The following is a 24,194-nucleotide window of genomic DNA, read 5'->3' as shown; positions in this document are numbered from 1 at the left end:
CACGGAAACACCAGCCATACTTACATCAGAAAATACAATGGTAAAAAATGGCGAAACTACTATGAATGACCATAAATTTATTCTCAAGCAAATTGATGCTTTCACTTGGCAAACAACATGTCAAATGATATGTGAACAACAAATTCAATTTTTGTTCTTGTCTCCATCCCATTATGTGAGTTAAAATAAGTATTTATAAAAATTACAAACAACACATAGTTTATAGTTGCAAACACAAGGCCCTACCCAAACATAAAACAACATATAAAACCATTTCTATAATTAATAACATACCACACTTGACACTTGTAGTACCATAATAAAAACACATACTTAGCAAACATGACTAATGATGTGCATATGTGAATAATACTTAGTAAAATTTCCATATCACGTATCCAAGTGGATCCCTTGATCCTGATGGCATTATTCTGTATACATTGATCCTGTGGTGCAATGATACTTGCTGTTATAATTTAGTATGTTGAAAGATCATAGATAGAACAAAAATTTGTGATATAAAAATTAATTATGATCGTAGGTTGAAAATAAATTCCACAAGACATGACATAACTTTTTGTATTGAGATATTCAAGGTTTTTATAATCCAGAATCTTTTGATGTACTAAATTAAAAAAAGCAAGCATTATGTACCATATGAACAATATATACAGTGTTACGCTTCAGGATCAAGGGCTAAACTTGGTTACGTGATACAGAACAATTACTACACAACTGGAATAGAACACATTTTTATTATTTTTTTTAAGCATAAGCCACATGTTTAGAAAATTATCACAGGATATGTTAGGTACACCTACTGTTTGTGTAATATCTGTTAGTTGGTAAGCTAACCATACACATTACTTCTGAATTATTTGGTAATTAAATACTGAATATCAACACACTGTAATTAATTTGTTCCTGATTGTTATGCTATATTTCTCCTTGCTACTGAGCTGCTTTTCTGTAACTCATGATTACAAAATCCTTTATGCCTAGCAAATATTTCACTGTAGTGCACTGGTTGACCTCTGAGGTCACAGGTTTGTTCCTAGCTTCTGTTGCATTAAGCCTCTATGTGTAACTGAGTGACGTAAAATGCTTCCTATACCTGTACCATGAGACTACAAGCTTCTGGGCTTAAAGTGCACGTAATATTTAGCTGATTTCAGATTAAAATTTAGGGTAGTTTCTACATCAGATCCTGGAGAAATAATTATAGCTGATTTATATAATTATTAAAATTCAGTCTATTTATTTTACATATAAATAATGTAAACTTAATTGTGGCATTGCAGGCCCTTGCCCATCTTTTTATGAAATGCGTCCGTCACCCACCTGCCATCCGTCAACAAGCGGAGCGGTTCACACTGGTCTGCACGTCCATCAAATACTTTTCCATTTTGGTGCTGCCAACAGACTAGAAGGTTTTAATAATGGTGAAAATTTCTCTTCTATAGGTTTGCTTATCATTGAAGTTAATCACTTATATATCATTAGACTCAATTTTTATCGCTCGCTCTGATATTTATTAATATATTTTCAGTTTTTCATGTGTAATTCTTAAACTTTTATGATTCAGGCAATTTTTCTATCAAACATCACACTTTAAAATGAGTTCAAACGAAAGTTAGAAACATTTAAACTAATGTAAGCTAAACAAACATAAAAACCTTTTAAGTTAATAAAGGTTTCCCGGTAACAGGGTTCTTGCTAACACTTTGGAGGTTATTTCACCCGTCCTTTGAAAGTTAAATCTTGGTAAGGTTTTTACTGTTGGATGAATGTAATTTTCTGGGCCATCTGATTGGCTGCAGGTCACGTGATTGACGAATGACACACAGACAGGTGATGAACGGACGAGATGGATCATTGTGAGTCCATCTTTAGGTAGTAAGTAGATCAGCTTATTATGTAGGTTCAATGTCATGGTGACCAACAAGGTCTGTATTTTATTGGGTTGAATATTTTTATAGCAGTTTCTGATGTTTAATTATTGTGATTTAGAAAAGCCATTTAATGGCATGTTTACTGATTTTAGCAAGGTTGTGTAAGTGTGATTTGCAGTTTTTTATTTCATTTAAAGGATGGAAAAGACAGGTGCACTACATACGGAACCAATTTTTCAGACAGTTTATCAGTTCCAGAGACGTTCTGGTGCTTTCCATATGTATTTCTTATGATTGGAAAATCATTCCCATGGGAGGCTCTAAATTTATCAGAGTTTGGTGCCAGCAAATCAGCAAAGACTTTGTGATATTGTATTTTTTTCTTACAGAAACACCTTAAGGAAAGGGTACCTAATGTATTTTGTATGGTAATGTGTCTTGTATGTAAGAGCTAGGCTGCGATTGTTAGGTGAGGTCCCATGGCTGCTTCTTCCCAGTGTGGCTATAGGCTGTTGCGTAGCCTCGGATGGATTTTCTTTTGTTTGAGGCACATGACTCTGATGAGCGAGCCACAGAAAGGATTTTATGTTTGGTACATCACAGCATTGTGTAATGGACATGAATTTGCAATGGAAGAAGAAAAAAATTATCAAGTAATTTCAAACTCTTTTATTTAAAAACAACCATTAGAAGTTTCTGGTAAATTAATAGTCATAGACATAATTTTACAATCAACTACCTGCAACATCAGATGGAATATTTTTCAAGTTTTTTTTTGTTTCTGCAAGGAAAGATCATCATATTAGCTAGGCACGATTGTGACTTGTCATAAAGTATGCTATTAAGTATTAATTATTATTTTAATATCATCTTATGTTGAAAATTAGGTCATTAAAGCCTTATGAATACATCAACTTTACTGAGTTTATTAGACACCAATATTTCAGGAAACTGGAATAGTTAGAATGTTGGCTGTACCACGACTCAAACCGAGTGCTCAGGAACGTACAGCATCTTTGTGGTGTTGGAGATGTTTAAAACTGGATATCTGAATGTTTTGTGGGAAAATATAAGCTAAATTCCTTCCCTTTTTTTTGCATTATGACTTGTTAATGATTTAATTGGAGACACCTACAACTATCAGTACAGTGAAATAAGACGAAGGGGTCATACCATGTCAGTTCATCCAGGGCATGTAACCCATGTTTTTTGATTTTAATAAAAATTGGTTCAATTGTTAGGTGACAAAAGGCCACTTAAAATCCAAAATTTTAGATTTTTATCTCAAATACTTCCTGAGACATGGAAGGTTCCTTTGTGACCATTTTTGGCCTAAAACAGGTTGTAATGACAGCATAAATTGCTCAGTATCTGTGTTTCCTTGCTTTGTATTTCACTGTAATAACAATAATTCAGAATAAGAACACTTTTCCTTATGTAAAATTCTCTAGAGAATTCAAATTTTGCCACCAAATTGCTATATCTATAATGGTTTGTAAGTTATAACAGAATTATTAACATGACTGATGTTTCATGTATCATCTGCATACTTTATTACAAAATAGACTGTTTCTCAAAAGGCAGACCTCACAATAAAATGAGCTTGGTACTATGTGAAAGAGGAGGAAATTTTCTATAAGATACATTAAAAAAATAGTGGCTTTCTGCTGGAGTGTTAAAAAACAAAATGAAAATGACTTGGTGATGTAAATGGGACCCATATCAAAAGGCAGCCAGAAGATGGAAGCAAAGAGGATCGAATATAAGGGTTGTGTATGTCCCATATTTTCCGCATATTACACAAGGATTTTGTGCAAATTTCAAAGCCTCTAGTAACCTTCCCTGTGTTATGTGAAGAGCCATGTCATGTGACTGCATATGTCATTTCTGCATGGAGTCTGCCTGCTAGCTATAAGAGAGGGGTTCTTTGATACTTGCTCTGTTCCCCTTGGCATTGGTATTTTTTTCTGCTTCCTCAGAGGCAGTTGAGAGATAGGCCTAATATCTGGGCTGTCACAGCAAATGCAGTATAGTGGCCCATGTACAGAGGGGCAAAAGTGAGGAAAGCAATAAAGATAACCGGGTCAGATAAAAGGCGTGTGTCTGCCACCATGCAGACTAAACTTTGTAGGCCATTCTTACTGCGCTGCCTGTGTATAATGTTAGTAGAAAGTCTTAGTTCATTATAAGTTGGATGAGAATTACATAGCTACCAGTACTACTAAACTAGAATTCTGTTCTGTTGGGAATGATATGCATGTAGAATGCCATAAAGAGTGTTATATTAAAACAAAGGGAATCAAAAGATTGGAATCACTTTCCAAAGATATTCAAACTCTTCTTGTGCTGAGAACAGGTATTTATAAACATAATCTTCACACCATATGTTTTCATCACAAATTTATGAAATGTTTCAGACATCATGTTGTGATCCTATGAAAGTGCATAGTGTTCCAGTTAAGCGTTCTTTGCGCACAATCTCTTTACAGTGCTACAGAAAAGCAGCAGACAAGGGACTTAATTTAATTCCTGGTAAAAAATTATGCTCCTCATGTAGGAATAGGTTGTATAATATTCAAGAAGTAGGTGCACAGGTAACTTCAGAATCATCTGAAAGTGACGTTGCAGAGGGTTTAGAGATTCAAGCATCAAAAGAAGAAACCCGTAGCTTACTTGACAAAACTTTGTAATATTTGCAACAGTCACCAATAAAACTGCATGCTGTACCACAACATGCAAAAGAAAAATATGGGAAACGTAAAGTACAAGAGGTATAATCAGCTATAGCAGACAAAATATCTAAAGTATTAGATAAACAGCTACCAGCCACATCAACTAGTAAAAGTACAGAATTACAGAGGCATGAAGTGGAACAAAAGGCTGCCGATTTGGACCGTTTGGTAACTTTAATAAAGCAAAAGCTGCCCACAATGAATAGACAAAGAAAATTACAAATTCTTACCCTTATCCCTCAATCATGGTCCAGACAGAAGGCAGCACAAGAATTTGGTGTATCTGAGTACATGGTAAGACAAGCAAGACAACTTACACTGGAAAAAGGAATCTGCGCATTAGTTCATCCCACATGTGGGAAGAAGTTACCTGAAGTATCTGTGCAGGTCATTCAAGATTTCTATCAAGATGATGAGTTTTCCAGGGAAATGCCAGGAATGAAAGATAAAGTTAGTATATCCAAAAATGTTTACAAACAGAAAAGACTTTTGCTATGCAACTTGCATGAGCTGTATTGTTCTTTTAAGGCAAAATATCCATCTCTCAAGGTAGGGATTTCAAAGTTTTGTACATTGCGTCCTAAATGGTGCATTTTAGCTGGAAGTTCTGGAACCCATTCCGTCTGTGTGTGCACTATACACCAAAATGTTGAATTACTTCTTCAATGTCTTGGTGTAGGTGAAAAATATAGTTCACTTATTTTGTATCTTGTATGTGACATTTTAAATCCTGCCTGTATGCTAAGACAATGTGAGCAATGTCCTTCTCCAGATACTCTAAAGCAGCATCTATATCATACTTTAGACTGTGATCCAGATGATGTGTATGTATATATATAAACAGTGGGTCAGTACAGACAGAACACAATAACAAACCCTTACCTCAAGTGTAAGACTTTATGGAAATTTTAGTACAAACAATGGAACTCCATATACCCCATTCCTATACCACAAAGAAACAATCGGACTTCCTCAAGCAGCTGAAAGAGAAAATAAGTGAAAGAGACGTTATAGCTTTATTAGATTTCGGTGAAAATTTTTCCTTTGTTATCCAAAATGAAGCACAAGGATACCATTGGACCAATAGTTAATGTACAGTTCATCCAGTAGTCATTTACTACAAACATTCAGAAAATGCTAATTTGAAAACAAGCAGTCATTGTTTTTTGTCAAATGATTTGGATCATGTTTCAATGGTGTATAAAACACAGTCAGAAATAGTCACATATGTTAAAAGACACCTGCCTCATGTAAAACACATATGTACATTATTTCAGTCAGTGGCGAATATAGGTTATAATTTTGGGGGGGGCCCAACATGACCGAGCGTACCAACATTTATGCTTGCTTTTTTTTTAATCAACATCATTTAATGATTATGTAAGTTTACAAAGGGTTTTGAGGAAAGTTTTAGAACTAAACAATATATGTATTATTTATATTTATTTATGTTTTGGTTTCCGGTTATTTTTATAACAGAACTGCATTGATTTTTTATTATATAATAACACATTGTTTTGAAAAACGTGCGTATTTAACATTTAATTGTATTCACGTTTATATTAATTTCCATTTTCCCTTTACTTTTTTCTATTTTACTTAATGTGTTACCTTTTTTTAGTAAAGATTTTTTTCCCTTTTGTCCCAACAACCCAACAAAAGTAAATTTTGTACAATGGAAAAGAATGTTGGTTTATTATTTTTGAGCTATAAAAAGGGTGTAATTATGTAAATACATTTTAAAAATTCACTTTTTATGTAACATTTACAAAACGAAGTCCAGATTTCTTGGTTTACTAGCAAATTTATCAAGTACTTCTTCATCGCTTATTTTAATGTCTCTATGGATCGAAAGTAATGCTAATCCATTAAGCCTAGTTTCTGATGTGGTATTTCTTATGTAAGTCTTCAATCTTCTTAAGCTTTAGAAGCTTCTTTCTACGGTTGCGACAGAAACAGGCAGAACTGCTAGCAGTTTCAAGAGATTATAAATGTTAGGGAAGAAAGTCTTGTCACACTTTTCTAGAGAACTAATGGCTGTTTTAGGAAGATTTTCTGATATTTCCTGACTCCACTTTTCTTTCCACAACATAAACTCACTTTGCACGACCTCTCTATGTGACAAATCATCTTCGTAGAAATTGAAAGCAGCTTCCAATGAACATAAATCTGTTTTGATACAAAATTCTGGAAGGATTTGTTGTAAGGATGCAACTGTATCCTTGTGAGATTCAAAGCGTTCTTTCAGTGAATTACAAAAATCATCAAGGTAAGGTACATAAACAGCTCGTCGGTAGTATTCTTCTTCTGTGCTGTAAGGGACGTTGTTGCGGGCTGTTTGAAGGCGACAAACTCTAGGAATCTCTTCTTTAATGTCGAGTTTTGTAGCAAATTCCTTTACTTGAGCATACAGGGATTTGAAGTTGTCATTGGCATTTTCCCTTTGTTTAGATAGCAGATCTAAGACACTTGTAACATTTGCAATGGCTTGAGAAAGATCTATGTTTTTTCTTTGAAGGTTCACAGATAAGTTATGTGTAGTTGACAGCATCTGGCTCAAAAAAAAAATATTAACAAGAAATTGAAATTGACTGATAGAACTACTAAGAGCATGTGCCTTAGGTGCTGAGTCACTTGATTCTTCTTCTATTTTCAAAAGAGAGAGAAGAATTGGTTCTAAAATCTCTTTAAATAAAATCACTGAGTCGTGCCTTTCCACCCATCGTGTTTCACATAATGAGATAAGTTTCTTTTTTTTTCTGTTCAGGACAACAGTCAGATATCGTTGATTTCAATATTTCAGTTCTTTTGGCTGACATATGGAAGAATCCGCAGACTTCTTTGATAACGCCCATACAATTTCTTATAGAAGGAATTTTACTTGCATCTGACAAACACAAATTTAGACTATGTGAAGAACAATGTGTGTACAAAGCTAGTGGTAGTTTTCCTTTGATAGCAGCTTGTACCCCTCTGAATTGCCCTCTCATCGTGGCAGCGTCATCGTATCCTTGACCTCTCATTTTCGTTAAGTCAAGCCCTAAATTTGACAAGGTCTCTAACACTGTGTTAGCTAAGCCTGCCCCAGTAACGTCATAAACAGGGACAAAAGTTAGGAAATCTTCTCTAATATTGTATGACTGGTCTTCAACATACCGTACACAAAGAGAAAACTGTTCTATTTGGCCAATGTCAGTTGTTTCATCTGCTAAAACGGAATAAAAAATAGAATTCCTGACATTTTTCACAATTTGGGATTGGATTAAATGACCAAACGTGTTAATGAGCTCGTTTTGAATAAAAGAACTAGTGTACATGCTCCTCCCTCCACTGTTCATTAACTGGTATTTTAGGTCATTATCACCACTGTTTGCTCTGTATCTCAGCAGTGATCGAAAATTTCTGTCATTATTTTCTGGCTCTTCTTGGCTTATACGTCCACTGTCACGATGACCTCTTAGTGCGATTTGCTGTCTTCCACAAAATCTTATTGTTTGTATGATAGGGATCAGTCTTTCCCTGTTTTTTTCAATATTCAATCTCCTTTGAGCATTGACTTGATTTATAACACACTCAGTTTTTTTTGTAACAATTGATTTTGTGTTTTCAGCAATCGAAACTGATGTTTTATGGTACGTGCAATTTTTATGTTTACGAAAAATTTCCTTGGCTTTTTTCAAATTACTAAAAGCCCTTGTTATTAATGCTCCTGTTTCTTGGTGATCTCCTTTTCCTACACTTTTGGAGTGTGAAAATATTACGCAATATTTACAAAAAGACCCTGATTTTTCTTCAGAGAAAGCTAACCACTCAAATTCTTCTAGCCATTTCATTTGAAAAGATCTAGTATGATTTGAACTAGAAGAACTACTAGAAGTAGAAGGAAATTTGTATACAGGATGAGGTTTCCAAATATTTTCTACAAGCGTAATTTTTTCTTCATTCGTTAACGAACGAACGGAATTGCTTTGACAATAGTTTCCAATATCATATATATTTTTTCTTACTTGCTTGAAGTCTTCCGCAGCTGGTGCTGGATCAATGGCACTAGTACTTGCGACACCAGAAGAAACATTGTTACTGGCACAGTCAACGTCAGCACTGTCACTAACAGGTCTATTTACACTCTGTTTTTTCGTAAAAAAGTTTTGAATAGAAGCTTGTCTCTTCATTATTAATGCAGATTACTTAAATAAAAATTAAATATTCCAGAACAGGAACATTCAGATGATCGCAGATACATTCACCAACTCAATAACAATAAACACAGCTACAGATACAGATAAACCAACTTGACAAACAAGCAGATAAAGCATTATAACACACGTGCCAACAACATAAGAATGAACTATGGAAAAGGGAGGGCACAGAACGGAGAGTCCAATGTAAACAATTGAGGACAAGTTTCAGCGCTCCAAGCGGAAGCGCAGTGAAGTAACGCTTAGACAGCCCGCGCAAGAAAGGCACAAGTGAATGCTAATGTTTTCATTGGTTTATTTTTGCTGCACCTACTCACAAACATTCGTTAACGCACAACATTTATTTTGTATGGTATTTAATACTCTAAATTATGTTCCTATAAGAGGAGTAAAATAAATCTGACATTGCGTTTAGAAATGTGGCGACGGTACATAGCTTCTACAAAGTAAGTGGGTGCGCGACACTAGTCCGGCTGGCTGGCGCGACGGCGGCAGGCGGCATCATGACGGCTTACCTCTCCATCCCCTGGATAATATTCTCTCCTTGCCACCCCTCGTAAAACCTAAGCATACGTAAATTCGGGGTTCAATGTAACTTTAATTATTGGATTTGGAATCCTAAATGGTAAGAGTATCACCTGTCTAACAAAGTTCCACTTTGCCTGAAAAAACTTATGCACAACCACGAAACCACGAAACATTATAAGGGTCTAAAAAATATATGTAATTCTAATAGTTTCATTTTCTTAAAAAATATTTGTGTAGTGCTTAATTAATGTTATCCTGCACTATAAACTTTAGTTATCAGCCTTACATGCAAGGTCTATTAATTTTTATTTTTTTCTTCTGATTTCGGGGGGGGGTCCCGGGCCCCCTGGGCCCCCCCCCTATATATGCCCTTGATTTCAGTGATGGTTGTGCTCCTCAGTACAAGAACTGCAAGAATATCCTCAATTTGTGCCACCACACACAATATTTTCAGCTCACAGCTTCTTGGTCATTCTTTGCCACAAGCCATGGCAAATCATCTTGCAATGGAATTGGGGGAACTGTTAAGCGACTGACATCAAAAGCTAGTCTTCAACGACCATTCCAAGACCAAATTACATCAGTGTCTAAGATGTTTACCTACTGCAATGAACACATAACAGGTATTATCTTTCATTACATTGACAAGAATGATGTGGATGATGTTCGTTCGACTCTACAACAACGATATACTATGGCAAAGACAATCCCAGGCACAAGAGGGTTTCACAATGCTTCACTAATATCCCAGTATGAAATAGGAATGAAGAAAACAAGTCAGGATAATGCATATTCCTTAGTTTTCAATTTCGCTACAGCAGCTAGCAAAGACCCTGGTGGTACAATATCAAAACTGTATACTGGTTGCTATGTGTCTTGTGTGTATGACAAAAAATGGTTCTTTGGTGTTGTAAACAACATTGATAGGTCAGAAGAAGATGCTCAAGTAACCTTCATGCACCCTGCCGGTCCAAGTGCTTCCTTTTACTGGCCTTCACCTCGAGACGATGTGTGCTGGGTTCCTTTTGCACACATACTCAGCATCTTGCAGGCACCATCAACAAGCAGCTCTGGCAGAACTTACAGTTTTTTGAAAGAAGACTTGTGCAAGTGTGATATAGAAAGGCAGCTTTATCAGAAAAGCAATGCAGTTTGCTAATTGCAAAAATTGGAGGATTGTGTCTGTAGATTCTAATTCATTGGCAATAGATTTGTGTAAGTAGGGAATTTTTTTATGTGTACATATAGCATTAGTAAGTGATTATCGAGTACATTACATGTTGCCAGCAGAAAGCCACTATTTTTTTTTAATGTATCTTATAGGATCTTTGCTTCTCTTTCACATAGTACCAAGCTCATTTTTTTGTGAGGTCTGCCTTTTAGAAACAGTCTATTTTGTAATAAAGGATGCAGATGATACATGAAACATCAGTCATGTTAATAATTCTGTTATAACTTACAAACCATTCTAGATATAGCAATTTGGTGGCAAAATTTGAATTCTCTAGAGAATCTTACATAAGGAAAAGTGTTCTTATTCTGAAATATTGGTATTACAGTGAAATAAAAAGCAAGGAAACACAGATACTGACCAATTTATGCTGTCATTACAACCTGTTGTAGGCCAAAAATGGTCACAACGAAACCTTCTTTTTCTCAGAAAGTATTCGAGATAAAAATCTGAAATTTTGAATTTTAAGTGGACGTATGTCACCAAACAAATAAACCAATTTTTATCAAAATTAAAAAAAACAATGGTTTCATTTTCAATTTTTGTTGGATGAACTGACATGGAATTACCCTAAGGCAATTAGCCATTCATGAATTTGCCTACAGTAATTTTGGGAAACCATGGACAAGTGTAATAGGATAGCTAGTTGTACGACCATGTGACTGTTTCATCACTTCAGTCATTTCCAGTTTTAAACATAACCAGGCCCCCATGTCTGAGTATTTCCTACTTTACTAGTGTAGTGTTGGTAAAAGTACACACAGTGGTAAATTTCTGCAGATGTTTGTACAATGTTAGTATGATGATATGTGAGGATGTGTGTTGTTCTGTAGGGAATGTTGGACATGTGTGTTGCCCACATGGTTTGCTCTGTATTTTGCAGAATACAGCAAAATGGTGACTCAACGACAGAGGCTAGACGGCCAGCTGAATGAGAACACGGGCGTGAAGCAGGTATTGCAGCTCCCCATGTGTGAAACATGTATTGTATTGTTTTCATTTGCCATGCAGGCACTTATTATGTGCTTGATTCATAGCCATATTGTATTAATTCTTTTTAAACATGTTATGGGTACTCTTGAACAGTTGTATGCATCTTTGAACACGAATGAATAATCTTAACATCTCGTCGCTCGTCGCCATGTGGGTCATCATCACAGACGATAAAGGGAGAATGGTTTCTATATTAAATGAATTGGTGGGGGAAACAGGAGTACTCAGGAAACCCACCTGCTTACATCAATGTCCGCTACTTTTGTCACTTGTGGCAAATTCTTGTTTGAACCATCTGGGAATGGAACTTGGATCGTCCTCGAGGAAGGCGAGTGAGCTGATCACTTGAGTATTCTAACCCGATTATGTAGACATGCATGGCAAGATTCCAAACATTTCTTCATGCGTTTGAAGATTTCTGTTAATTATTTGAGCTGTAAAGAGCAGCTATTAAAATGCTTTTATTTACTGTTACATAGGTATAATTCTTGTGGAATGTTTCGGTAGTGACAATTGTATCACTGGATCTTGAATATCTGTCTAATGATCTACCAACTTAACTTTTTATTTAGCATGCTATCAAAGACTGCCAACCCAGGGAAACTGAATATAATTCAGGTACTTAATGTGGCTGCCTGACTGGATGCATAAACTTTGGGTTACACTGGCTTGTGCAAAACATATGTCTTTGTCCTTACATACAAGTCATTGAACCAGCTTACAGTAATCACGTCATTAACATGCCTTTATGGGAATGTAAGCTGTAAGCCTATCATTTTATTATGGAATATCATATTTAAAACCTCCCTGCACATTCTCTAACCAAAAAAAATACATGTTAAAGAAGAAACCACGAAACAAAACTACCACAGGAAAGTGCAGTCATACTCAGACACCGTTAATAAATCTTGAATGGTTTGTAAAAGATGTGTTAACAACAGCCAGGCAGACACTTTAATGTTGTCTTCATTTAGATGATTTTTATGTGTAATAATAATCTAAAAGGTGTGCTGTAATTTATTTATTAATATTTATTTAATACTAGATGACCTGGTGAACTTCATGCCACCTAAAATTTATTTGATTGTAACTCTTCATAGGCAATTATCAATCCTTATCAATCTTCCAACTCTAATTCATTAAGATCGAGAATTTTTGCCACATCATGTACGGTTTGGGTTTTGTTTGGTTATTAAATGAAACTTGTTTGTAATTTAAAAGAATTCAATGTATTTTATTTACATGAAAGGGTCATTCCATGTCAGTTCATCCAACAAAAATTGAAAATGTAACCATTGTTTTATAATTTTGATAAAAATTGGTTTATTTGTTTGGTGACGTACGTCCACTTAAAATCCAAATTTTTCAGATTTTTATCTCGAATACTTTCTGAGAAAAAGAAGGTTTCGTTGTGACCATTTTTGGCCTAAAACAGGTTGTAATGACAGCATAAATTGGTCAGTATCTGTGTTTCCTTGCTTTTTATTTCACTGTAATACCAATATTTCAGAATAAGAACACTTTTCCTTATGTAAAATTCTCTAGAGAATTCAAATTTTGCCATCAAATTGCTATATCTAGAATGGTTTGTAAGTTATAACAGAATTATTAACATGACTGATGTTTCATGTATCATCTGCATCCTTTATTACAAAATAGACTGTTTCTCAAAAGGCAGACCTCACAAAAAAATGAGCTTGGTACTATGTGAAAGAGAAGCAAAGATCCTATAAGATACATTAAAAAAAAATAGTGGCTTTCTTCTGGCAACATGTAATGTACTCGATAATCGCTTACTAATGCTATATGTACACATAAAAAAATTCCCTACTTACACAAATCTATTGCCAATGAATTAGAATCTACAGACACAATCCTCCAATTTTTGCAATTAGCAAACTGCATTGCTTTTCTGATAAAGCTGCCTTTCTATATCACACTTGCACAAGTCTTCTTTCAAAAAACTGTAAGTTCTGCCAGAGCTGCTTGTTGATGGTGCCTGCAAGATGCTGAGTATGTGTGCAAAAGGAATCCAGCACATATCATCTCAAGTTGAAGGCCAGTAAAAGGAAGCACTTGACCGGCAGGGTGCATGAAGGTTACTTGAGCATCTTCTTCTGAACTATCAATGTTGTTTACAACACCAACGAACCATTTTTTGTCATACACACAAGACACATAGCAACCAGTATACAGTTTTGATATTGTACCACCAGGGTCTTTGCTAGCTGCTGTAGCGAAATTGAAAACTAAGGAATATGCATTATCCTGACTTGTTTTCTTCATTCCTATTTCATACTGGGATATTAGTGAAGCATTGTGAAACCCTCTTGTGCCTGGGATTGTCTTTGCCATAGTATATCGTTGTTGTAGAGTCGAACGAACATCATCCACATCATTCTTGTCAATGTAATGAAAGATAATACCTGTTATGTGTTCATTGCAGTAGGTAAACATCTTAGACACTGATGTAATTTGGTCTTGGAATGGTCGTTGAAGACTAGCTTTTGATGTCAGTCGCTTAACAGTTCCCCCAATTCCATTGCAAGATGATTTGCCATGGCTTGTGGCAAAGAATGACCAAGAAGCTGTGAGCTGAAAATATTGTGTGTGGTGGCACAAATTGAGGATATTCTTGCAGTTCTTGTACTGAGGAGCACAACCATCACTGAAATAATGTACATATGTGTTTTACATGAGGCAGGTGTCTTTTAACATATGTGACTATTTCTGACTGTGTTTTATACACCATTGAAACATGATCCAAATCATTTGACAAAAAACAATGACTGCTTGTTTTCAAATTAGCATTTTCTGAATGTTTGTAGTAAATGACTACTGGATGAACTGTACATTAACTATTGGTCCAATGGTATCCTTGTGCTTCATTTTGGATAACAAAGGAAAAATTTTCACCGAAATCTAATAAAGCTATAACGTCTCTTTCACTTATTTTCTCTTTCAGCTGCTTGAGGAAGTCCGATTGTTTCTTTGTGGTATAGGTATGGGGTATATGGAGTTCCATTGTTTGTACTAAAATTTCCATAAAGTCTTACACTTGAGGTAAGGGTTTGTTATTGTGTTCTGTCTGTACTGACCCACTGTTTATATATATACATACACATCATCTGGATCACAGTCTAAAGTATGATATAGATGCTGTTTTAGAGTATCTGGAGAAGGACATTGCTCACATTGTCTTAGCATACAGGCAGGATTTAAAATGTCACATACAAGATACAAAATAAGTGAACTATATTTTTCACCTACACCAAGACATTGAAGAAGTAATTCAACATTTTGGTGTATAGTGCACACACAGACGGAATGGGTTCCAGAACTTCCAGCTAAAATGCACCATTTAGGACGCAATGTACAAAACTTTGAAATCCCTACCTTGAGAGATGGATATTTTGCCTTAAAAGAACAATACAGCTCATGCAAGTTGCATAGCAAAAGTCTTTTCTGTTTGTAAACATTTTTGGATATACTAACTTTATCTTTCATTCCTGGCATTTCCCTGGAAAACTCATCATCTTGATAGAAATCTTGAATGACCTGCACAGATACTTCAGGTAACTTCTTCCCACATGTGGGATGAACTAATGCGCAGATTCCTTTTTCCAGTGTAAGTTGTCTTGCTTGTCTTACCATGTACTCAGATACACCAAATTCTTGTGCTGCCTTCTGTCTGGACCATGATTGAGGGATAAGGGTAAGAATTTGTAATTTTCTTTGTCTATTCATTGTGGGCAGCTTTTGCTTTATTAAAGTTACCAAACGGTCCAAATCGGCAGCCTTTTGTTCCACTTCATGCCTCTGTAATTCTGTACTTTTACTAGTTGATGTGGCTGGTAGCTGTTTATCTAATACTTTAGATATTTTGTCTGCTACAGCTGATTATACCTCTTGTACTTTACGTTTCCCATATTTTTCTTTTGCATGTTGTGGTACAGCATGCAGTTTTATTGGTGACTGTTGCAAATATTCCAAAGTTTTGTCAAGTAAGCTACGGGTTTCTTCTTTTGATGCTTGAATCTCTAAACCCTCTGCAACGTCACTTTCAGATGATTCTGAAGTTACCTGTGCACCTACTTCTTGAATATTATACAACCTATTCCTACATGAGGAGCATAATTTTTTACCAGGAATTAAATTAAGTCCCTTGTCTGCTGCTTTTCTGTAGCACTGTAAAGAGATTGTGCGCAAAGAACGCTTAACTGGAACACTATGCACTTTCATAGGATCACAACATGATGTCTGAAACATTTCATAAATTTGTGATGAAAACATATGGTGTGAAGATTATGTTTATAAATACCTGTTTTCAGCACAAGAAGAGTTTGAATATCTTTGGAAAGTGATTCCAATCTTTTGATTCCCTTTGTTTTAATATAACACTCTTTATGGCATTCTACATGCATATCATTCCCAACAGAACAGAATTCTAGTTTAGTATTACTGGTAGCTATGTAATTCTCATCCAACTTATAATGAACTAAGACTTTCTACTAACATTATACACAGGCAGCGCAGTAAGAATGGCCTACAAAGTTTAGTCTGCATGGTGGCAGACACACACCTTTTATCTGACCCGGTTATCTTTATTGCTTTCCTCACTTTTGCCCCTCTGTACATGGGCCACTATACTGCATTTGCTGTGACAGCCCAGATGTTAGGCCTATCTCTCAACTGCCTCTGAGGAAGCAGAAAAAAATACCAATGCCAAGGGGAACAGAGCAAGTATCAAAGAACCCCTCTCTAATAGCTAGCAGGCAGACTCCATGCAGAAATGACATATGTACAGTCACATGACATGGCTCTGCAGATAACACAGGGAAGGTACTAGAGGCTTTGAAATTTGCACAAAATCCTTATGTAATATGCGGAAAATATGGGACATACACAACCCTTATATTCGATCCTCTTTGCTTCCATCTTCTGGCTGCCTTTTGTTAGGGGCCCCATTTACATTACTTAGTCATTTTCATTTTGTTTTTCAACACTCCAGTGGAAAGCCACTATTTTTTTTTTTAATGTATCTTATAGTAAATTTCCTCCTCTTTCACATAGTACCAAGCTCACTTTTTGTGAGGCCTGCCTTTTGAGAAACTTTCTATTTTGTAATAAAGGATGCAGATAATACATGAAACATCAGTCATGTTAATAATTCTGTTATAACTTACAAACCATTCTAGATATAGCAATTTGGTGGCAAAATTTGAATTCTCTAGGCCAAAAATGGTCACAAAGGAACCTTCGATGTCTCAGGAGGTATTTGAGATAAAAATCTAAAATGTTGGTTTTCAAGTGATCTTTTTTCACCTAACAATTGAACCAAGTTTTATTAAAATCAAAAAAACATGGGTTACATGCCCTGGATGAACTGACATGGAATGACTCGAAAGATAAATTCAGTTAACATTCAATGCAAAGCTTTCTGGTAAACTATTTTTTTTCGTTTTGTTTTTCGGCACATAAATAAACCAAAGATGATGTCTATCTGACACGAACACGCAACATACAGTTTTCCATATGCGAAACATGGAAACTCCAAGTTATATCCGCAAAATTTTGACTGGCCTTGAGATTTGTTGATGGTCATCGTAAAGGCCAAACACTGGGAATTGCAGCTGTTTAAAATCGAATGGCAAGGCTGATGGAATCATCAGGATGCGCGGAATCAAATCATCCTCTCCTTTGTACTTTCCCTTGATAATCGTCGCCTCGATAATGTTGTTCATAAGCTTTTTCACAGCCAGTCTAGTTCCATAACATAGTAGAGGTTGATTGATGTTACGTAACATGATGATGACTGAGCCGACATTCAATTACAAATTGTGTGGTGGTAATCCAGGCAATTCCAGCGAATTCAAAAATTCTGTGGGACAGTCTACTACCTCATACATCGATTTTTAAGAAAACGACTGTCTCTAAATAATTTTGAATGGACGCATTGAGATCATTGACATTTTTTTTTTCGCCGCCAATATGGCTCGTTCGCTCAGCCAATTATGGTTTTTGAAGTTCTGCACTACATTCGAAAAAACATGCCGAATATGCTCCTCCTCCGATTCGGTCAACTGACAGAATTCAGTGGGCAATGTGATGAATTCGGTTGTGATGTCAACTGCGATTTGCCCATCACCAAAGTCCAACAATTGTTTCGAAAACACATCTACATTTCGATCTTGTTGCAAAAATATTCGCATGTTAGTCGTCAATCAGAATGTCTTCACTTGCCACCACAAAATTTGATGATTTTGAGCACACGTTTAGTTTGTCAGCTACAGATGATCATGGAATAACTGGAAAATCACCTGACAGAATCATGGCTCCACCAAAAATCTTTTGTTTGTCACGAAGATCTTTCAACATTCTGTCCAACACATCCAGTTACCTCTTGTGAGCCATCGTGCATTCGTCCCAAGCGACCAACTTGCATATCTGTAGAATCTTTACCATTGCACTGTTTTTGGTAATGTTGCAAGCTGGTGTCTCGTTGATTTGCATGTTCAGTGGCAATTTCAAGGTAGAATGTGCAGTTAGTCCACCTTCTAACAAAGTCGCTGCTATTCCAGACGAAGCCAATGCTAAGACAACCTCATCCTGCGATCAAATTCTCGCCAAAAGCAATGAAATTGAGGTTTTTCCAGTCTCCGGGAGCATCCAGGAAGTAAAATCCCACCGGTTCTATTGTTCATAGCTTCTATCAAGGAGTTGTACACTGTCTTTTGTTGTTGATTTAATTGCAAAACATTTGTATGAACTGCTTTGGCTAATGCTTCAGTGTCATATTTTTGTTCTCTTTGTAACTCGTGGTTAAATGCAACGTGCATTGGACAGTTGGGTGATATGCCCATATGATCAATGTCTCATTGTGAATTTCTGCAGTTTCTGCAATTTTGGATTTAAAATTTGGCGATGCACACAATGCAAAACATCTTCAGACATGTCGTTTCTTATATTTGACCCACAAATCGTTTGGATTCGAAGGGAAACATGTAGATATGATAATCGCAAACAATGTGCAAATTTGATGCGGTGATAAAGATATGACAGAATCTTTGAGCATATTGTCCCAATGTGAATTGTTCTCTAGCAACTGTAAGAGTTGACACGTCTCACGGTAGGTTGCACACAGTTCTCAACTCTCAGTTGTTGAAACGACATCGGACCACGAAAATTCACCAACAACAATCAAAGATAGTAACATTTGTCATTTGGATGCACAGTCTATATGCGACCCAAAGTATCAGAGGCAAATGCATTTGGATGTCCTTCAACTGGTGTTCTTTGTTTCCGATGTTGAAACGATTTCAATGATGCATTCCACGTGAAGTAGCGTGGCATTTCAGCATACAGCAAAGTGCGAGCGAAAGCATCTGCTTGACAAACCAAGAAGAAACTTATCAATGTTGATGACGGTGGACATGCCGCTTTGTCCGCTGCGTTCTCTGGATTGAAATACACTCGTCCATTTTTTAGATGTACTGCCAAATGTAAAACTGTAGGGTGTCTTTCGTGGATCACAAAGGAAAAGATGTGCCACATCGTCTTGTTGCTGCTGACATAGCGACCTATCTGATACTGAGACACTTCGTCATTTGCATTTGTCACAGCGAAAAGAGCCATATCGCTGCCTTTGTTCTCATATTTGCATATGTACTTGATCAATTTGACTGAGTTACAATATTCCACATTGATGGGAGCCTCAAAAGCCTTGGACAGTATTGGCAAATATAGCACAATCCAACGATTGTCTACATTAACATCTTGTTCTTTAACCTTCACAACTGTAGATAGCCCATTGTCCGCAACTGATCGCCGACGATACATCATTGCAGTCATTGCCTGTGGTGGTTTCAGCAATTAGGTCTCTCGGGTATCACTTGGAACACTTACCATCGATCATACAGGGCGAGTCGTTGTTGAAAACCCCGCCAGGTCCATAATCATATTCTTAGTCATCACTACATGCAATTTCAGATCAAAAGTCCCATCAGGTATTTCGGCTGAGATGACTGAATCAATTTCATCCAGCCTGATTTGGTCAACTAACCAAACCATAATGTGCGCATGAGACAGACCACACTTTTGCCATTCAACAGAGTACATCCAACAACGAACTTGGCCATACACACGGTGCATTATGATGAAATTCATCAGAGATTTTAATTAATGGAAAAGACGGCGACACTTTAAAATGTGATTTATTTCACCTTCCTGGATCATCAGTCTGTATGAATAAAAATCATAGTTGATTAACCTTTTTTATTTTGAAATGGTATCCGTCCTCGCCCTGCCAAAATATCAATGGATACTGTAGCGCATCATAAGTCCCGTGCATTTCGGACACGTGTTTCAATTCATTGTTTCGATGATGAAGCATGATATCTCTTAGATTGCAAGTTTTCTCCAACAACAACCACTTCGTCAATTTTTGGTGAATTAAACCTTCTTGCGTGCTTATCGCAGGCATTTTGTCAGCCCTGACAGATAGGTCATTCCATGGAAAATCACCCAATTTCAATTAATTTGGTTGCTGACTCATTTTAAAAAATTTGAAATTTTGTCACATAAAAAGTACATATTCCAACAATGCAGGTACTAAAGGTACTGATTTTTGTCTGCCATCATTTTGATTTTACAGACCAAAATGGCTGCTGCAGTGTACCAAAATTTACATTTTCAAGCCTTTATGTTTTGTTTAATATCTTAATATCTATAAAAGATACAAAGTCATATGCAATGTCATTGCAAAGAGGAGACTTAGTGTTATGTCGAGTTCTCTCGTAAGGAAAGCCTTATTACCTTCTCTCTCTAATGGGGCTTAAAGGGAATAAGGGGTTATAAAATAAGGTCTCGACATTAACTTCAGTTCCACTTCAATTTACTACTAATTATTACAATTGTCAACGCCGTCACCCGTTGAGTTAAATCTATAAAATATACTTAATTCAATCTACGTGCCTCGCTATCACACCTGTGAGTCTTTTACCTCCGCTCTCTTGTTTCGTGCTCGCGGCAGACCTCTCGACGAGGCGGGATGCGGCGGTGAGAGACACACGACGCGTACCGGGCTCCGTCTCGGCACGCCACCCCCAAAAAGTGAATCCCCGTAGATAAGGTCAACTGGTCGACAGCATATAATGCATCGTTTACCCACTGGATGGGAATGACGATCTGAGAGAAGGTCTGAATGGGTGAATTGACGTCACAAAGGTAAGTTGGTGTAATTAAAATATTGGCTGACTGTCTGACTTCACATCCACATGGCAGCTGCATTTCAGTGACACCAACCTTATTGAATGAATTGGCATTGAATAGTGAGATATTTTTAGATATTTGAAATAACATAAAAGTGTGGGGATATGAACGAAATTACCACGGATGTCTGCTCGTAACATGTGAATTTGCAGACCGTCATAAGCTGCGAATAGTTAGATAACACGATACCTGCTTGTATGCATCGTGCTTCCGCTGTAGTGAACTCCTCTTTAGGAATTTTGTAAATATTGTGATTATGCTCAGATGAGAAGGGAATGACTTTTAGATTGTGAGTGTGTGCTTCCACTGCCACTAGCATTTTGCTTGTGTGTAAGTAACATGAAACGTTGAAATAAGAAAAGGGAATAGGTGTTAACTCAAACAACTTCCAGTGCATGTTTTTGTGTATTACATGAACTTGTAATTTCATTACTATTTGTTTATCTGACATGATACACTCGGTAATGGGTAAAGAGTAATAATGCAATACATCTTGACTCGACAGAGACAATGTCATATTTATGAGATTCAGTGTCCTTACTTAGCTTTTTCAGGTCCGACTTAAGTCTATCCAGAGTAATTAAAGATAGCGGTAAGTTCTGAGCTTTACAATGCGAGTGAATGCTACAAATTTCCTGTTCTCCCAAGATATTATGAATAAAGTGCAAGAAATAAGACATAGATAACTGTTCAATTTCCGTAAGCATATTTGCTTCATCAAGTACGGCGTTATGATTGTTTAATGTAAATGTGACATTATTAAGAGTGCCAGTTAAGTTATGTACGATGTATTCAGTTTGTGCCGCCATTTGTAGAACTTGAGATATGACCTCATTTACCCTGGTGTTTGTCATGGTTACATCACTGTGGAGGTTTTTAAAATTCTCAATAAGCACATTATCGTTCATCAGTAAGCTATGCAGGTGTTTCTCAGTGAGAACATTGCAACACCACGTGCCGATATCCCCCAGGAATTGAATACCTCGTCTTTCTCTGGTTTGAACATATAAGAAGTCAAAACGGTTATCAGTTTTAAACCTGCTTTCCAGTAGTTGCGCAAATGTTTTTAATACTCGTGCATTGCTACATGTATGTTCCTGCGTCATTGAGCACTACTTGTTTTCTCACTCGTCTATAACTGTACTATCACTAGATGGGGCCAATGGAATCTTATAGAGCAAGGGAACAGATTCCTCATATGTAATTACACTCTTTATCTTTGACCAATACAAGCCCGCATGTGTACGGATGGTAGGTGTACTAGTAGTGAAAATAAGGCATGTAGACACGCTGAGTATTACAATGTGCAAAATCTTGAGAATCTCCATCCTTGGCTTCTACCTGTAATGTAATGCAGGTCATTAGCTTCTACATACACACACTGATTATAGTTATGCTATAATATACAATCTAAAGGCCACTTGGAAATGTCCTATCAAATTCTATTTGTTTCTTTTTTTTTTTTTCGCTTTCCATCATGTTTCTTACATTATGTTATACTAACTACCATCATTCTTATCACTGGAACTTACGTTTATATGGTTATTTACCTTAATATTAAATTATTTATGTGTGTGTGTGTGTGTGTGTGTGTGTGTGTGTGTGTGTGTGTATATATATATATATATATATATATATATATATATATATATATATATATATATATATATATATATATATATATATATATATATATATATATATATATATATATATATATATGCACTCGCTTCAGATGACGTGTTGACACTGAGTCATTGATCATTTTCTTTCCTTTTTTCATTCGCAGCACGACTGTTGCTGGACCTAAAACCTTACTTACCTTATAAGGACCTACATATTTAAATGATAATGACTTATGTCGAGGCTTGCGTTTAAGCCAAACTGAGTCTCCTTCCGTGTATATACTTGCTTTAAATTTCTTATTGAACCTCGTTTCCTGTGTTTTCTGACTGTGCATAATATTTATTTTGGCCTGATTCCTATCACAGCGTAAGTGTTTTTCCCAATCCGCTGCCCTATGTGAAAATTTCCCAAGCACAGCATGTGACGTTTGCATGGACAAGGAAAAAGGGTGTAAATTTACTGCTGGAATTAACTGTCGTGTTATATTTAAATATTATGTATTGGAGATATTCATCCCAGCCACGGGGGTCTTCCGCCGCCCATATTGTTAATTGCTCTCCAATTACACGGTTAATAGATTCCACCAATCCATTAGAACACTGATTAAATTTTTTGTCTGGAGCTTCTTGATCTGCAGTTTTTGTAAGAGTTTTTTACTATCACGTTATTAAATGACGTTCCTCTGTCCGTCAGCAGCCTGTCTAGACATCCAAAACGTAAAATGACGTCTTTGATAAATTCTGCGCTAGTCTCGCCGTCGATTCTTGGTACAGCCTTAGCAACTATGAATCTCGAAGCATATTCTGTCATGACAAGAATATATTTGTTTCCATTTCTTGTACTCGGTAGTGGGCCTTTGGCATCCAGTGCCCATTGTCTAAATATCGGCGGTGGCTCAATCGGTTGTAAATGGCCTGACGGTTTTTCGTGCCCTAGTTTGGCTCGTTGACAAATTTCACATGATTTGACATAGTTTGTTACGTAGAACCCGCGAAGGGAATGCTGGCCAAAACAAGAACGAAACACGGTCTTACGCCCTTCCGGATTCACATATTATAATGATGAGCCTCAAAGGACTCAAGCTAGTTCATAGTTGCTTGTAAAGAAACAAAGAGGGTTCCATGCAAATAGCTTGATATTTTCTAATAACACATGCACATAGAGCACATCTGCACAGCAGACACAAAGCAAATCGTACATACAATTCAAATCTCAGCCCTGGATATTACGAACGTGACTAATAACAATATTAAGAGCTGCAGACATTACAATCCCAAATGACTAATAAACAAAAATTAAGATTTTCAGAAATTACAGTAATGATTACTAAACCATGAGGCCTCATTAAATACAGGAAATACAAATCATAAATATAGAATGAAAATAATGCAGAGATTAATGATTCATGCTAGGCCCGAGCCTTGCGGCAATGACCCACACAGTTAATTTACAGGCCCCCTTTAGACAGCGCATGTCGAGTCCCACGGAACAATTTAAAGTGACAGGCCTCTAAGACCTCGCAGCAACTCAGTCAAAATGAAAGCTAGCCTTTCCGGCAAGGGACAACTGAGCAGGTGAAGGTTTTTGCATGACTAACCGAAGACTGAAGAAACATGGCCCAGACAGACATTAATTCAAAATGGAATTTAGAAGGACAGTGCCAAACAAAATTTGGAATAAGGCCGCAATCTATTAAGTCAACTTACATGGCACGCCGTCCTCG

General features: G+C 36.5%; 2 protein-coding genes across 2 annotated transcripts in view; both read left to right on the top strand.

Moving 5' to 3' along the window:
• The window catches only part of LOC134527237 (uncharacterized), a 28,719-nt gene extending 19,078 nt beyond the window's left edge, over positions 1-9,641 (top strand). Inside the window, exon 2 of the mRNA XM_063359732.1 lies at positions 1,302-9,641. The gene's annotated coding sequence lies outside the window, so the exon portion shown is untranslated. The remainder of the gene's footprint in view (positions 1-1,301) is intronic.
• The window catches only part of LOC134527238 (prefoldin subunit 6), a 95,455-nt gene that overhangs the window by 19,286 nt on the left and 51,975 nt on the right, over positions 1-24,194 (top strand). Inside the window, exon 2 of the mRNA XM_063359733.1 lies at positions 11,466-11,536. Coding sequence (XP_063215803.1) covers positions 11,466-11,536 — 71 coding nt within the window. The remainder of the gene's footprint in view (positions 1-11,465; positions 11,537-24,194) is intronic.

This window comes from Bacillus rossius, chromosome 1 (genome assembly GCF_032445375.1).
Source record: "Bacillus rossius redtenbacheri isolate Brsri chromosome 1, Brsri_v3, whole genome shotgun sequence".
NCBI lineage: Eukaryota > Metazoa > Arthropoda > Insecta > Phasmatodea > Bacillidae > Bacillus > Bacillus rossius.
The sequence above is the reverse complement of the archived record's forward strand: the minus strand, read 5'-3'. Positions and strand labels throughout refer to the sequence as shown.